This window comes from Musa acuminata, chromosome BXJ2-2, assembly GCF_036884655.1.
Source record: "Musa acuminata AAA Group cultivar baxijiao chromosome BXJ2-2, Cavendish_Baxijiao_AAA, whole genome shotgun sequence".
NCBI lineage: Eukaryota > Viridiplantae > Streptophyta > Magnoliopsida > Zingiberales > Musaceae > Musa > Musa acuminata.
In genome coordinates, this window is record NC_088339.1 from 22,825,937 (window position 1) to 22,844,002 (window position 18,066).

The 18,066-nt window shown below is 38.1% G+C and overlaps 3 protein-coding genes across 3 annotated transcripts; 2 read left to right on the plus strand and 1 right to left on the minus strand.

Annotated features, from left to right (window-relative positions):
- Window positions 1-956: 956 nt before the first annotated feature.
- LOC135605395 (caffeic acid 3-O-methyltransferase-like) lies at window positions 957-2,886 on the plus strand. Its single transcript, XM_065095436.1, has 4 exons — window positions 957-1,451; window positions 1,559-1,869; window positions 1,969-2,036; window positions 2,386-2,886. The coding sequence occupies exons 1-4, from the start codon at window positions 1,033-1,035 to the stop codon at window positions 2,677-2,679; spliced, it is 1,092 nt and encodes a 363-aa protein (XP_064951508.1). The 5' UTR covers window positions 957-1,032; the 3' UTR covers window positions 2,680-2,886.
- Window positions 2,887-8,957: 6,071 nt separating this feature from the next.
- Window positions 8,958-9,380, plus strand: LOC135604803 (caffeic acid 3-O-methyltransferase-like). The gene has a single exon (XM_065094453.1). The coding sequence runs from the start codon at window positions 8,958-8,960 to the stop codon at window positions 9,378-9,380; it is 423 nt and encodes a 140-aa protein (XP_064950525.1).
- Window positions 9,381-14,694: 5,314 nt separating this feature from the next.
- Window positions 14,695-17,364, minus strand: LOC103971925 (flavone O-methyltransferase 1). Its single transcript, XM_009386087.3, has 4 exons — window positions 16,875-17,364; window positions 16,490-16,800; window positions 16,322-16,386; window positions 14,695-15,187 (listed from the first exon to the last, which is right to left on the minus strand). Exons 1-4 carry the CDS (start codon window positions 17,288-17,290, stop codon window positions 14,891-14,893), a joined length of 1,089 nt encoding a protein of 362 aa, XP_009384362.2. The 5' UTR covers window positions 17,291-17,364; the 3' UTR covers window positions 14,695-14,890.
- Window positions 17,365-18,066: the final 702 nt, after the last annotated feature.

Here is an 18,066-nt window from a genome sequence, read left to right on the forward strand (position 1 = left end):
GAAAAGTAAATAACACGTTTTTCAAAGTCAGCAAGCATCCCTAAACTTATTCCAATTGTGTTGCCACCTGAAGTAATACGTTATGATCGAGGAGAGATGTGATCAATCAGTATTTATTTATTTGTTTGTATTTAGCATTAGAATAAGTGATAAAAATGGGATGGATCGTAATACTATTAATTAAAATTTTTACCAACCAAATTAATTAACACATTCAAAATATAACAACAATCAATCGATAAGTACATCTGCTACACCATCACCATATGTGTGAGTAATCAGCATCTCCACATTTGACTTCAATAAGAGCCTTTTGGTCATCTGCATTATCGATAGTCTGAACGAGCTCACAGTCAAGATCTAAGATAGGTGAGCAGTCCTCCTTGAAGTATTCTTGTGTTTGTTATCCGGTTTACCATCAACATATATGTGACTTATTCGAGTGTTTTTCGTTCATTTGCGTGATAGTTTGGTAACCTCGGACTCATGAGCAAGAGACGTGAGCAATAATCCGACGTGTCGTCTGAAGTATGCATTCAAACTATCGTTAAGATTATAATTTCTTAATCTTTGATAGGTACAACTAGTATACTATCACCATATATGTGACTAGCCAGCATGTCCACGTTTGACTTGAATGAGGCCTTTGGTCATTTGCGTGATAGTTTAGCAACCACATACTCATGATCAAGCGACGTGAGCAATCCTCCTACTTGTAGTACGCAAGTATTCTTTTGTTTTTCTATCTTCTGTCGAAACAAAATAGTTGTCCAAATTGCTGCATATAAAGTATGCATTGCAAGCAAAATATGACATAATAAATCTAGAGCTCTTAATCTTCTCGCCAGTGGCATGCATGCATCAAGACATTTGACCTTTTGCGTACCTACCTCCACGCTAAGATATTGAGTGTTTCGACGCATATAAATCTCATCCCAACGATTACTCCCTTATCAATTTGATCCGGAGTTATAGAGCTCCTCTCTTCCTCCTCTATTATCTTCTCCCACTTCAGCATCTCTCTTTGTAAGGATGGGATTCACCAAGGAAGTGGTGCAGCAGCTGAGCCCCGGGGAGGAGGAGGAGGCACGCATGCTCGCCATGAGGCTGGTGACGGGATCCTGCCTCCAAATGATTCTCAATGTGGCCATCGAGCTCGAGCTCCTCGAGATCATCGTCAAGGCTGGCCCCGGCGCCAAGCTGAGTCCCGACGACATCGTCACCCAGCTGCCCACCGAGAACCCACAGGCGGCCGATATGGTAGACCGGATCCTCCGCCTGCTCGCCGCCAACGGCATCGTCAGTTGCTCTGTGGAGTCCGGCGACGATGGGCGCCCCTCGTGCAAGTACGGGGCCACTCCTGTCTGCAAGTACCTGACCAAGAACGAGGACGGCGTGTCCATGGCCGCTCTCTGCTTGTTGATCCATGACAAGGTCACCATGGAGAGCTGGTAGTCGACGGAGCCAACAACGTCTACTCTTACTCGTTTCTTCTCGCACTAAAAAGTTGGCCGAAGGATTAATCAGCTTATTGGTTTTGCCTCCACAACGATCGCAGGTACTACATGAAGGATGCGGTGTTGGAGGGCGGCATCCCATTCAAGAAGGCCCACGGCATGACGGCGTTCGAGCACCACGGCGGCGATCCACGGTTCAACAAGCTGTTCAACGACAGCATGAGGAACCACTCCACCATCTTGATCAAGCAACTGCTGGAGACCTACCGCGGCTTCGACGACGTCAAGGTGCTCGTCGACGTCGGCGGCGGGACCGGCGCCACGCTCCACATGATCACCTCCAGGCACCCGCACATCAAGGGCGTCAACTTCGACCTCCCTCTTGTCATCGCCAGCGCACCGACCAACCCAGGTTCGCCATTTATATCAGACATTCGTCACTGTCATAGTGCCTACCTTTTACAACGAAGCAAAATAATTCATAAACTTGGGATGCGTTGGCTCCATGCAGATGTAGAGCACGTCAGCGGCGACATGTTTGAGAGCATTCCGAGTGGAGGAGACGCCATTTTCATGAAGGTCAACATTTAGATTTTTTCCCTTACTCATTTAATGTTTGAGGTTTTGGTTAGGCAGCATGTCGAACTTATCAAAAAAATTTGAAGGTTATTAATGAAAGATACCACTCTTCAAACTACTCGAGACATATCAATCAACCAAATGAAAAGGGTAAATCAAGCGGGACAAACAATAAAAAAGAATGAAGGAAAAATATTTACACTTTAAGATCGAGGAGATGGAGTCAAAGAAAAAGCACACAAGGCACAAATATCGTTCTCCGCTTCCTCATAGGGTGGAGACGCGGAGTTATGCATCTATTCGCAACAAGTTTGACATCTCATTAGTCTTTATCGACGTAATTTTGCAGTGGATTCTTCACGACTGGACTGATGAGCAGTGCGCGAGAATACTAAAGAACTGTTGGAAGGCTTTGCCGGAGGAAGGGAAGGTGATAGTAGTGGAATACTTGCTTCCCGTGATTCCGGAGCCCGATTCCAGATCGCAAGGTATTTTTCCCTTGGACATCGGGATGATGATACACACTGGAGGGAGAGAGAGGACGCAGGAAGAGTTTGAGGCAATGGCGAAGGAAGCAGGGTTTACAGGGTTCAAGGCCACCTACATATCTCTCTATTCTTGGGTTATGGAGTTCACAAAGTAGATAAAGAAAGATCTATGTCATGTGCTGCTGTAGTAGAGTAGAAGATATACATGCCTTATGTATTGCTTTCAGCTCCCTGCTGCTATAGTACGCCACCACGAGGTCGAGAGACCTCCGAATGGACTTTGCTACGCTTTGAAATCAGACTTTGCGACAGTGCTGTAATAAGATTCCAAAAGTTATATGTTTATGAAGGTTTTGCTCGTATGTTGTTGGAAAAAGTTCACATTTCAAACAGAGATTTGAATAGGATTTATAATAGTTCTACATGACCTAACCATCATATAAAGTCAGCTTATAATTTAATAATTATTTTTAAAATTTTATTAGACTGTAATCAACTTTGCTCGATCTCAAATAGCAGTGGTAAAGCAGAATAAATTCTTTTCGTTTGGTCTTATCCTACAAGTGTTAACATTATCGGAGGGATAAGAAAAAATATTCTCGAAATGGTTTTAATCAGTTTTGCTCAAACTCAAATAGCATTTTAAAAAAGGAAAAAATTTGTTGGAGGGATAAGTGAAATTATCTGACAAAATTAAAATTCTTCCATATGCTGAGTTCATAAACAATCCAATATCGTAAAGGCAACGATCATGTGTATCCAATATTCATAACTAAATTTTGTTCAAGATCTAATTTCACATATACAATACATAATAGGTCTAGCATAGTATTGTAATAGGTGAACGACTCACTCCTTTCTTATATAAACAATAAGTTTCAATACTCAAACTTTTTTTTTATATGAAAAAAGTATCGAATCATCGTCAATATATTTTAAAAAATATTGTTATTATCTTTAGGTATATAATCATAAACTACAATATATTCAAAATAATATTATTTTATTTCGTCACATAATTATTCAAAATAGATTCTTCTTTAGAATTATTTATGTAATTTTAAATATATTTTTTTAATATCATTTAGGATTATTTTTTTAATATAATTTTATAAGTTACTAGTCTATGTCACTTTGATAGCTACTATACTAATACAATAATATAAAATATAATTTAAAATATTCTATAAATAATCTAGACAATGGTGCACCAATTTCAGCAAATTTAGTAGACTTCGGGAGTTACTAGGTGACAGACTATCCTAGAGTTGTGTTTTATCTGATTGTGACTCGAGAGCGAGTGGACGAAGGTTGATTGCCAAAGGAGTGAACATAATCGAAGATAAAAGAGGCATTGTGATGTGTTGACAGAAGCCACACATTGAGGGATCATAATTCTAGTTTATCCTACAATGATCAAAATGCAATGGAGATGTCATCAGGAGGCAACATAGTGCAACTGATCATGGTGTAACAATTCGTGGTAATGCGATACACTTGAAACTTATCCCACGAGGGACAATATCATACATAGTTATGATCGAGAGCTCTTTAGAGCTCCACTTTGGTGAATAACACGATGACAAGAAAAGTTATGGATTCAATGAGTGAATGTCATGATATAACAAAAGCGGGTCTTCCATGCATGGATCAAATTTTGTATCGAATAAAAACCTCAGTCATCAGCATATGGGGAATATATACCATCTAGAGAGACTTTCGAATACAAGTACTAGTGAATCCTATAAGAGGGGACTTGATAATACAGAGGTATGATCAGAGTAGTTGGAGAGTTGGATTGTTCTAGAGCTCATATTCACTTAAGAGAGCTCGGCACGTCAAAGGACAATGCCGAGTTAGTGAACGTTACTACCAAGGAAGTTAAAGAGAACAAAATCAATGTGAACCCTACAACATGATAGCGGAAGCCATGTCTGGGAGTTGCAATCTATCTTTCCATCGACCAAGAGAAATTGCTTGGAAAACACAGAAGTGTTGAAGTAGGGGGTCGAAAGAGGTAATGAAGCGACAACGAGTCTAGAGAGACTTAACTACCCAAAAACTAAGCATCGATTAGAATGAAGGTAGACTAGGAGGAGTGCCACAGTGCCGTAGAGACAGATTTATTAATTGTGAAAAAATGGATACAAATGCGATGTGATGGATAGTTGGGTCATAGGCATGGTAGCACCATGATATCGCGGAGATGAGACTTTCATGAAGGTATCGATCCCTTGTTCTCATAAACGGAGAGCACTTAGTCATAAAAGGGGTCGAGGAGGTAGAGAATCAAACTCCAAGTACTGAGACAACGTTGAAGGGCAAAGGCTAGGGAACTTTGTAAGATTGGTGTCAACAAACTTCTCATCAAAATAGCCAAAAGTAAAAGACTTTGGGTCGATGTAAGAGTGCTCGACCAAGGAACGAAGTAGGCAGTATGCGATGTTGTACCATTGCAACTCAAAGGAATATGTAGCAAAGATGATGAAGAAAATGGTACAATCCCAAAAGTGACTAAAACTATTAGAAACTTATTCCAAGTTAGGGTGAAAACTTCCTACATTCTAGAAGTTCGATAGTATTGAGAAGGTGAATCATAGTAGCTAACTTAATGCAAGGAGTACAAATACTTCGAGTGCTTCAAAAGTGTGAGTAAAGAGTGAGCAAAGGCTAGTAACCAGCTCGATGTATAGAGTACAACACTCGAAGAGGCGGATGAAATCAAGTAATTTTATCTTCTCTAACTCTTAAGAGAACGAGTGAAACTAAGTACCATAATTCTCTTATCTATCTAGTAGAGGAGCTCTGCACAAGTTTAAAGACCATTCGAAGAAATCTAGTGAAAGACACTAGTTGTCAAATCTTAACCATTGGTGATCAGTGCTACTAAGAGTACATTATCCATTTCATTTCCCACTAGAATGTCAATCGTAAGTGAAAGTGATGCGAACCTACTTGGAAGTAACAACTAGGTGGAAGAAGAATCGATGGGCAAATTTTACTGATGAAGGACCCAAATATTTTAAACTCTATAAGGCAATGCTCGTTAAAGCTTCAACAAGAATCCACTTAGTTCAAGCGATACAAGACATTTGAGAGACTAGCATATACTAAGGATGGTCTTTTCTTTCATCTGAATGATCCGTAAGAAACAACAGAGATTAGCACAACTCAATCGACCCCCCAACAGAGTTAGAGTCAATAGCGAGTTGAAGCAGCATGACGAATCAAAGTTTGACTACTAAACAATAATGGCGAAGTGTAGTTGGGAGCCAAAAGGCATATTATAATTGGAGTAAAAGATTGAAGACTCAGCAAAGGCAAGAAGATGCAACGTCTACAAAGACTTAGATGAGGACTAGCATATACTACCATAATTCTCCGCTTTATTTCCCACTAGAATGTCAATCGTAAGTGAAAGTGATGCGAACCTACTTGGAAGTGATGACTAGGTGGAAGAAGAATCGATGGGCAAATTTTACTGATGAAGGACCCAAATATTTTAAACTCTATAAGGCAATGCTCGTTAAAGCTTCAATAAGCATTCACTTAGTTCAAGCGATATGAGACATTTGATAGACTAGCATATACTAAGGATGGTCTTTTCTTTCATCTGAATGATTCGTAAGAAACAACAGAGATTAGCACAACTCAATCGACCCCCCAACAGAGTCAGAGTCAATAGCGAGTTGAAGCAGCATGACGAATCAAAGTTTGACTACTAAACAATAATGGCGAAGTGTAGTTGGGAGCCAAAAGGCATATTATAATTGGAGTAAAAGATTGAAGACTCAGCAAAGGCAAGAAGATGCAACGTCTACAAAGACTTAGATGAGGACATTGAAGTAATAAGTGGGGGGAGAATATCATGGACAAAATTGTAAACGAGGTGTTTGATATAATGCTCATACATGTTCATGTCTTTTGATTTTATTCATGCTTTGCACAATATGTAAAGGATTGATAGTAGGCTTAGTAGCCTCATTTTCTTTAGTTTTGGTGATTATCTTAGGGTTGAAAATAAAAATTATGTCATGTGGGCACTTGTAGGGATTTTGGTCTGTAGTGGACTATTTTGAACCCTTTGTTGTGTGACCATTCATAACTTGTGAAACTAGTTTGTAATTTGTATTGGCCACGAAGTGTTTATTGAAATGATTGCTTATGGAGCCTGAGTGAGATGTTTTCTCTAACTTGTTTTCTTTTTTACATGTTTTAAAGGACCATAGGAGATTCTAGGGAGGTTGACCTTTGCGGACAAACACACAAGGGTGCCACACGACTTAAGCAAAACCAGTTAAGTACATGATAATTCGTCACTTTCGAATTTGTATAGATACATGGCAGTATGTTTTGTCTTAGTTTTATGTGTTTTTGCTTGAAAAATATGAGTAATGATAGTTCGCAACACTATAATACGATTGCTCATCGTGTCGAGCCAATCTACCCTAAAATGGCTTTGTTTTCGCGTGTCATAATCTATTTTTTGTATACTGCAATCTCACACAAAATGTCAGCCATCTCGGCACCCTAGAACCACTCGTGTGGCACCAGAAGGGATGGGGTTTCAGGGTAGTATCGAGCGTTGAACAATCTTCACAAGTTCGTATGTTAACTTTACGGAAACTTACCTTCACGCCCGATACTCGGTGAGCAGTTGTCTACGGATTTGAAACTATTTATTCAACTTTTTAAAGTCCTTATTTTCTCCTTCCTCTCTTGAATTGTTTATATGCTCGTTGAATTGTTTTATGTGCTCGTTGAATTATTTGTAAAGCTTCCCTTGCGAAACATTAGGACTTGTTCGTTGTTCGTTTTCAAATATTCTTTTCGTTTTCTGTCTTCTGTCAAAACAAAATAGTGTCCTAAACTACTACACATAAAATATACATTCAAAATATTTCACTTGACATTTTAAGTCCTTACTATTTAATAAATATATCATACGTGTGACTAGTCAGCATATCCACGTTTGACATCAAGGAGCCTTTTGGTCATCTGCGTGGTAGTCTGGCGATCTCGAAGTCATGATCAAGTGACATGAGCAATCCTCCTACTTGTAGTATACAAGTATTCTTTTGTTTGGTTTTTTTCCTATCTTCGGTGAAAACAAAATAGTTGCCTAAACTGCTACACATAAAGTATGCATTGCTGATGATTTGAAGGAAAAATAAAAAATAGTTGCCTAAACAAAATAGTTGCCTACTTGTAGTATACAAGTATTCTTTTGTTTGGTTTTTTTTCCTATCTTCGGTGAAAACAAAATAGTTGCCTAAACTGCTACACATAAAGTATGCATTGCTGATGATTTGAAGGAAAAATAAAAAATAAAAAAGAGAGCTAAGAGCCGATGATTTGAAGGAAACTTAGCACAAGTATAAAGGCTATTCGAACGATATGAATTTTAACGAAGATCTCGAAGGTAATATAAATCTATCGAATAGCCTTCAAAGCATGCTAATCAACCTCATGAACATATTTATAGTTTAGAAATTTATATGATGGATATGATGGATAGATATGATCGATCAGTATTAATGCATGGATATGATGGATAGATATGATCATCAGTATTTACTTATTTAAAAATAAAATAAAATAAAGATAAAATTGGAACTTAGAACCTTACATAAACTATGGATCAAAATCTTTATAAATTAAACTAACTAATATATTCAAAATATATCAATTAAAATTTTAAATTCTTAGTCTTTGATAAATATATTTGATCCATCATCACAGTACTAATATAAGATGTACCGATCATATACTTATTCTAACATTGCATAATGTGTCATTGCGTGATAGTATGGCGACCTCGTAGTCATGACGTGATCAATCCTCCTACTTGTAGTATACAAATATTCTTTTGTTTGTTTCCTTTTCTATCTTCTGTCAAAGCAAAATAGTGGCCTAAACTACTGCACACAAAATATACATTCAAAATATATCACTTGACATTTTAAACCCTTACTATTTAATAAATATATCTGATACACCATCGCCATACGTGTGACTAGTCAGCATATGCACGTTTGACTTCAATGAGCCTTTTGGTCATCTCCGTGATAGTCTGGCGATCTCGAAGTCATGATCAAGCGACGTGAGCAATCCTCCTACTTGTAGTATACAAGTATTCTTTTGTTTTGTTTTCTTTTTCTATCTTCTGTGAAAACAAAATAGTTGCCTAAACTGCTACACATAAAGTATGCATTGCAAGAAAAATATGACACAATAAATCTACAGCTCTTAATCTTCTCGCCAATGGCATGCATGCATCAAGACATTTGAACTTTGCGTACCTCTACGCTAAGATATTCAGTGCTTCGACGCATATAAATCTCATCCCAACGATTACTCCCTTATCAATTTGATCCGGGTTTAGAGAGCTCCTCCATTATCGCCTCCCTCATCATCATCTCTCTTTGTAAGGATGGGATTCACCGAGGGAGTGGTGCAGCAGCTGAGCCCCGAGGAGGACGAGGAGGCACGCTTGCTCGCCATGAGGCTGGTGATGGGATCTTGCCTCCCAATGATTCTCAATGTGGCCATCGAGCTCGAGCTCCTCGAGATCATCGTCAAGACTGGCCCCGGCGCCAAGCTGAGTCCCGACGACATCGCCACCCAGCTGCCCACCGAGAACCCCCAGGCGGCCGATATGGTAGACCGGAACCTCCGCCTGCTCGCCGCCAACGGCGTCGTCAGTTGCTCTGTGGAGTCCGGCGATGATGGGCGCCCCTCGTGCAAGTACGGGGCCACGCCTGTCTGCAAGTACCTGACCAAGAACGAGGACGGCGTGTCCATGGCCGCTTTCTGCTTGCTGGTCCATGACAAGGTCACCATGGAGGGCTGGTAGTCGACGGAGCCAACAACGTCTAGGCTTTGCCTCCACAACGATCGCAGCATCCCATTAAAGAACGCCCACGGCGGAATAATTCTTTTCCAATCAAAATGAATTTCTCATCAAACTTTCACTATTAATAATAATGATAATAGGTTTACAATAAGTCTTCTCTAGAATAACAAGAGGATCATAACGACATTAAGACCATATATCTTGGCTCAAGTATAACATATCTTCATCAAATAGATAGATCTCGTCTTAAGAATTTTAGGTCTCACAAAGTGGATATAGCAGGAAAGTATCTCGGAGAAGGTAAACTATATATCAACACAGTTATAATTGTAGAGCTTGCTGCAAGGATTCTTTATATAAAATTTGGACCAAAACTGACAATGTTTGACCATTGATCGTCAAGCAGAAAACTTAAAGTCCTATTCTTTCTCTCTCCTTTTTTTTCTCTCTCCATCGCCATCGCTACGAATGCTCGCTCCTCTCTCACATTCCCTGCCCTCCTTTTAATTATTGATTTGGGCTTATAGCCCTAATTGTCCAAGCCCATATATGAGTTGAACCTAATAATTATCCCCCTCCAGCTCATATGGTGGGTTGTATTAAACCCGCTCTTCGCCTACATACTTCAAGCTTCTCCATAGGCAAAGACTTTATCAACATATCTGATTCATTCTCATTGGTATGCACCTTTTTTAACTTTAATTATTTTAATTCAAGAACATCACGAATGTAGTGACATCTCACATCAATATGTTTGGATCTAGAATGATATGTTGAATTCTTGGAGAGGTGAATGGCGCTCTAACTATCACAGTAAACAGTATATCCTTCCTGTTTCAAGCCCAATTCTTGCATATACTTTTGCATCCATAAAGTTTTCTTACAGGCTTCAGTAATTGCTATGTATTCTGTTTCTGTGGTTGATAGAGCAACACAATTCTATAACTTTGATTGCCAAGAGACTGCTCTCCCTGCAAATGTCATCAAGAACCCCGAAGTAGACTTCCTATAATCAGTATCACCTGCCATGTCTGCATTTATGTAACTTTCTGACACAGGTTCATCACTATCAAAACATAAAGACAACTTGGAAGTACCTCTTAGATATCTTAATATTTATTTCACTGCTGCCCAATGTTCCTTTCTAGGATTATAGATAAATCGGCTGACAACTCCAGCTACATGAGCTATATCTGGCTGAGTACAAATCATAACATACATCAAACTACCTACTGCAGATGAGTAAGACACTCTGGACATTTCTTCATTTTCTTTCTCACTTGTAGGACATTGTTTCGAACTAAGCTTGAAATGACCTGTAAGTATAGAACAAACTATTTTGGCTTTACTCATGTTGAATCTTTCAAGGACCTTTTCAATGTAGGTCTCTTGAGATAGCTAAATATTCTTTTTTTTGCTATCATGAAAAATCTTCATACCAAGTATTTGTTTCACCGATCCCAAGACTTTCATGGTAAAAGACTTCCTTAACTCTCTTTTAAACTTTTCAATTTTGCTAGCATCATGACCAACAATCAGTATATCATCAACATATAATAGTAGAATAATAAAATCATCATCTGAAAATTTTTTCATAAACACACAATTATCATGTGGTTCTATTATACCCTTGGCTCATCATAAAAGAATCAAACTTCTTGTATCATTGTCTAGGTGCCTGTTTGAGTCTATATAAGCTTTTCCTAAGCTTACATACTATATTTTCTTTTCTCTTGACTTTGAAACCTTCTGGTTGCTCCATGTAAATTTTTTCTTCTAAGTCATCATGAAGAAATGCTATTTTCACATCAATTTGCTCAACTTCTAAATTCAAATGGGCAGTCAAACCGAGAACAACTCGGATAGAGGACATTTTCATCACAGGAGAAAATATTTCTTCAAAGTCAATACATTTCTTCTAACTGAATCCTTTCACAACTAGTCGTACCTTATATCTTTGTTATGAGCTATTATTTTCAGTCTTCAATTTGTTTATTCTTGAGAGCTTTCTTCTCTTTGGGTAATTTTACCAAGTCATAGGGGTGAATCTCAAAGATCTCATCTCTTCTTGCATGGCTTTAACCCACTCATTTTTATGCTCATGTAGAATAGCTTCTTAGTAAGTTTCTTGTTCTCCCCTATCAGTAAGCATAACATACTCATGTGGAGGATATTTGATAGATGGTTGTCGCTCTCTAATGGATCTTCTCAATGGAATCTCAACTGGTGGTGGTGGTGCTTATTCAGTTGGTTCAGCATCATCAAATGTAGGAGTATCATCACTTGCATTCTCACCATAATCTATTTGTTCATCTCCCCCATGATTATCATGAATTACAGGTGAAGAACTAGACTCAGACTCTAAGGAATATAAACAGAGATTTTCGGCTTCTCAATATTATCATTATCATCAAATAATTTATCTTCAAGAAATACAACATCTTTATTTCTAATAATCTTCTTGTTCACTGGATCCCATAATCTATACCCAAACTCTTTATGACCATATCCCAAGAAGATACATGCTTTTGCCTGATTATCAAGTTTGGACCTTTTATCTTTGGGAATATGAACAAATGCTTTACACCAAAATACTCTCAAGTGATTATAAGATATATCTTTTCCTTTTTTATCCTCTCTATGAAATATCACCTTTTAGAGGAACTGATGGAGAAAGATTTATCAGGTCAATTGAAGTTCTCATAGCCTCCCCCAAAATGACTTTGGTAACATGGCATGGGAAAGCATACACCTAATCCTTTCTTTAATAGTTCTGTTCATCCTTTCTACCACACCGTTCTGCTTGAGAGTTTTAGGAATTATTTTCTCAAGCTTGATATCATGGAACCTGCAATAGTTCTCAAAAGGGCCCTTGTACTCGCCACCATTATCTGATCGAACATATTTTAGCTTTCTGTTAGTTTTTCTTTCAACACTGATATGAAACTCCTTGAAAACATCGAGTACCTGACCTTTAGATTTCAAAGCAAAAGCTCAAACTTTTCTAGAATGATCATTAATAAAAGTAACAAAATAAAAAGCACCTCCAAGAGTTCTAGTTTGCATAGTACAAACATCAATATAAACTAAATTAATAACATCTAATTTTCTAGATGATGGATATGTACGAAAGACAACTTTATGTGTTTTTTCAACTAAGCAATGATTACAAGATTTTAGAGATGTACCTTGCAACTTTGGTAAGAACTGCTTTCTAGCAAGAGTTTGAAGTCCCTTCTCGTTGATATGACTAAGCCTCTTGTGCCAAAAATCTATACTTTCACCTTTCTGAATTGTATTAATCTCACCTTTGTATAGCTTAGCTTCCATGACATAAAAAGAGTTACTTCTTTCCTTTTGTCACAATTAGAGAACCTTTAGTGAGTTCTCATTTGCTTTCACCAAAATAATGTGCAAAGCCCTCATCATAAGTCTGCCTATAGATATTAAGTTAAAATGAATATTTGGAACATGTCTTACATCTTTGAGTATCAATTTGCTCTCAATACTGATCTCCAAGCAAATATCTCCAATACCCACAATCTTAGATGTACCACTGTTTCTCATTTTGACATTACCAAAATCACCAGCAGTGTAAGATCTAAAGAAATCACAATGAGAAATAACATGAAATGAAGCACCATAGTCAATTACTCAGTAACTGTCATGAACTGTAAGAATGATACAAACGTCATCACAAACAATACTGATATTACCTTCAGCAGCAACTGTATTGGTCTATGTCTTTTTCTCATTTTTTTTCATTTCATTCTGTTCTCACTTCCAAAATCTACATTCTTTCTTCATGTGACCTGGCTTGTTACAGTAGAAATATTTAATATTTTTTCTAGACATTGATCTTCCTCTATAACCATATGGATTTCTGTTATGACTTCTTCCATATCTTTCTTAATTTTCAGTAACAAATGCATTAAAAGAAGATTCACTCCGTTCTTTCCTTCTAGCATCTTCATTTAGCAAATTATATTTAACCATATCTATAGTAGAGTCCCCTGTGGCGTAGAGTTACAAATTGTCACCACATATGTTTCCCAACTTTCTGGTAAAGAGTTAAGAAGTAATAATCCTTGTATTTCATCATCTATATTCATTTTCATAGCAATTAGCTTATTTGCAAGACTCTAAAATAGGCTTATATGCTCAACAATATTACCACCATTTTTATACTTCAAATTTACAAGTATTCCGAGGAGAGAAATTCTATTTCTCATTGTCTTTTTCGCAAAGAGATTTTCTAACCTTTGCTAAACAACATCAACTCTGATTTTATCAGAAATATGCTCATACAAATTTATATTCATATATCTTCTAATATAGTCAATAGATTTTCTATGTTGAACTTTTCATTCATCATCGTCCATAGTAAAAGGTTTATCTTTAACTTTGATAGGCTTATACAAATTTTTACAATAAAACAAATCTTTCATCATATGCTACAAGACTAATACAATAATATAAAATATAGTTTAAAATATTCTATAAATGATATGACTTTTATTATAATTCAAATCTCATAAGTCTATCACCTCATACCATCTTGGCAACTACCAGTTAGATAAAACTTAGAAATATAAATTAAAATAATATTCATTAGATTTTTTAATTTAATTTATGTCTAAACAGTTTAATAATAATCATAATAATTATTGAACATTAATCAGTAGAAAAAAAAGTCATATGATAATTGTAATCATGGAATATAAATCATACATTCATATAAAAAATAAATATTTTTATAATTTTAAATATATATATATATAAATAATTGAATAAATATGCAAGAACAATAATTAGATTCTATTTATCTCATGTTAAATTTTAGCCAATAAGAAACATGAGAAAACTATAAAAGGAAACTATAACTTCTATAGTTTTTTCTTACGTGCAATCCTTATACCAAACAATCCTATCCTTACAAGGACAAGACAGACAATTGAGCGATGCGACATAGGAGATAATGTTAGAAAATATTCATTTGTGAGAAGAAATTGAAGAAAAGACTAAAATATTAATACCACGTTGATAAATATTGAGAAAGTCGTGTAACACATATTTAAATCTAACTCATAATTTAATTATTTATTTTTTTAGAACGAATCGATGCCTAACGCAATATATATTAACTTTGAATAATTTGAGTTACATATTTCATCGATGAAATAATTTTAGTTCCTCGATTGTCACATTTGGAAGCATATTTCTCTCCGCTAAGTAGTAGAGCATTCCGATCCAACAGATCTTATCGGAAGTTTATTTAGCACACCAAATAAAAGTTTCCATCAAGAACAGAATCTTGAAGCATACCAAATAAAAAGTAATCATCAAGAAGATAATGTTGAAGCACAATAATCAAGCCACATTGCTAAGTAGCAGAGCATTTCGATCCAACGGGTCTTATCGGAAGTTTATTTAACTTACGAAATAAATGTTTCTATCAAGAACAGAATCTTGAAGCACAACAATCAAACCGAGAGTTCAAATTCCCTAGTCTACTTTGTGAATTCCATGATGCATGTCCCAGCGAACATAGGAAGAGCTTTGAATCCGGAAAACCCGGCATCCATTGCCAGGGCCTGGAACTCCTGCTCCGTTCTCTCTTTGCCCCCGATGTTGTAGGTCGACATGCAGATATCTAACTGGTAGATGTACTGGTCTCTCGGAGTCGCCTCTGGAACTACTGGAAGAATGCATTCCATCACGATCACCTTCCCCTTTTCAGGAAGAGCCTTCCAACAATTCTTCAGTAATTTCGAGCAATGCTCATCGGTCCAATCGTGAAGAATCCACTGCGTTTCCATAATAACATACGATAAGTCGGAATAATCTCACTATAATCATCATTCAAAATATAAACAATTGATATCCCCGATTGATTTCTTTGTTAATTTAAAGGTTCCATGAATTAAGAAAATGTCTTATACGGAATCAGAATCAATTTTCAAGGATTTTTTTTTTGTTGCAATAGTTATTGATAGAAGATAAAATTTCTCCAATCTCTCTATTCTATTGAAGAAAAATCTTCTATTATGTTGAGAAAAATTCTCTTAAATAGGAAAGGACATATGTTAATATATTGAAGTATTTTTTATTTTTTCAATTAAACTTCTTCAGTAATCATTCTTGATGTACTGCTGTAATCAATCGAGATCATAGGTGGTTGAAGTGGGACTGTCCATGGTCCCTAATTTATTGGCAGACACATGTGATTGATGCAGAAGCCAAAAGAAAAATAGTCAATGTTGATGCACTGCTGTAATCAATCGAGATCATAGGTGGTTGAAGTGGGACTGTCCATGGTCCCTAATTTATTGGCAGACACATGTGATTGATGCAGAAGCCAAAAGAAAAATAGTGGTAGCATGTTTCACACAGTGATCAAAATATCAAAATTGATCAAATGATTTTGCTACTTTTATAACTTCTTAACATAATAGCTGGTCATATAAATACATTTTTTATCAAAATAATTGGTAATATATATTAAAAAAAGATAAGACTACAACTGTAAAATTGAGTAGAGTTTTAAGTGTAGTTGCACGGAATGAACCCAAGTCACTGATTAAGGTGTTTTTTGCGATATTTTAGGTTACTATGTGAGTCTCAAAATTGTAGGAAAGAGATTGGAAATGATGTCAATCTCGTACAGTTGAAATTGACTTGTGGGTCAACAGGATGGCTGATTGGATTGCTTTCCACAGGGTCGGTCAGGTGGGGTTTGGCGCTCTGCACTGCACAGGGTTGGTCATGTTGGATTTACCTCTTTGGTCGGGCGTCGTTAGCGATTTTGCTCTCAAGATTCATGATAAGAACTTGTCGGTGTCATGATCTTTTTCCCAGGTAAAGGGTCTACAAATTCCTGTCGTCTTACCTTGACAAACCAAATTAGAATTATTGTAGTGATCAGAAGAGTTCATCCTTACCTTGAGGAAAATGGCATCTCCACTGGGAACAGCTTCAAACATGTCTCCGATAACGTGCTGCACTCCTGCAACCAAACATGAACGTGAACGGAGATCCACCAGAGAATAACTCTTCTTCTCAGTTAGGTCGGTTGGTGTTTATGGTCGAAGGGATCAACATAAGCAGACCTGGCAGGGGCTGTGCGCCGGAGATGACGTGCGGGAGGTCTAAGTTGATGCCCTTGATGTGGGGGTGTCTGGAAGTGATCATGCCGAGGGTGGCACCGACGCCACCGCCCACGTCGACGAGCACCTTCAGGTCGTCGAAGCCGCCGTAGGTGCGGAGAAGTTGGTTGACGTTAACGGCGGTGTGGCCCCGCATGGCCTCGTTGAATATCTTGTTGAACCGTGGATCGGTGCCTTGGTAATCGAAAGACGACATCCCGTAGGCGGCCATCACCGGGAGGCCGCCGTCCAAGACCGAACCCTTCAGGTAGTGCCTGCCATCAGAAACTTCAGCGTTTTTTACTGAAACCAAGTGAGTTCTCTCTCCAGTAACGAGTGAGAATAATACCATAAATCCAGGAAGACTTTATCGTGATGCATCAGAAGCAGGTTAGCTAGAGAACCATCCTCATTCTCCGTGAGATACTTGCAGATGGGTGCCATGCGGTACTTCCGCGAGCGGCGATCGTCGGCGCCGGCCTCGACGACGCAGCCGACGATCTTGTTGGCGGCGAGTAAGCGGAGAATCCGATCGACCCAAGCGGCTGCAGCCTCCGGGTTCTCGCTCGGCAGCTGGGCGGCAATCTCCTCGGAGCTCAGTGGAGTGGCTGGGCCAGACTTGACGATGATCTGTAAGAGGCCGAGCTCGATGGCCACCTTGAGGACCATGGGAAGGACGGCGCCGCACGACAGTTGCAGGGCGCGCACGCACGCCTCCTGCTCCTCTTCTGCGGTCAGCTGCAGCACGTCGTTGGTAGCCGGCATATTCCCTATGAGCTGGGAAACAAAGAAGAGCAAGAGAGGAAGGGTATAGAACTTGAGCGTGGATCGGGGGAAGAGGAAGGGGTGTGACTTTATACTGTGCTACAACATCAAGTATAAGATGACGGACAACACACCGATCATCTACGCATTAATATGACAGCGATATGACATACGCAGCCCGTAGTCAAAAAAATGTGTTTCACGGCATGACAGTGGTAGCACGTACTAATTGATATGACATGCGCAACCCGAAGTCAAAAAAACTTGTGGTTCACGGGCATGACAGTGGTAGCATGTACCACTTACTGACGTGTTTCTCCATCATCCAATGAAGATGACGTTTCTCCCTCCTCGTTATGACACGTTTGGTATCATTCGTATAACGTTGTATCCATGTCTGCATCAGCTTCACGAAACAAACGTGCCGGTCAACTTGAATTGGTCGTGTCGGCCGATTACCACGAGTTAAGTTTCGAGAAAAGATTGATCAAGTCATTCGTACATTTGATTAACCTTTGGGTTGCCTGTAAATACGTAACTTGTGGATCCAGTCGATGTGAACTCATGCGCATGCCATGTCGTTCCGATGATCAAGTTGACAAGTATATTGGAGCTATTAATGAAAGAAAAAATTTTAGTCCTTATCCATCCCTTTCTTCTAATATATATAATAACGGATGGACATATTTTTCTTAGAATTACAATATAATAGTGATCATGTGATCAGCCACGTTTAAAAAAAAGATAAAAAAGAGAAAAAGATAACCGATGACTAC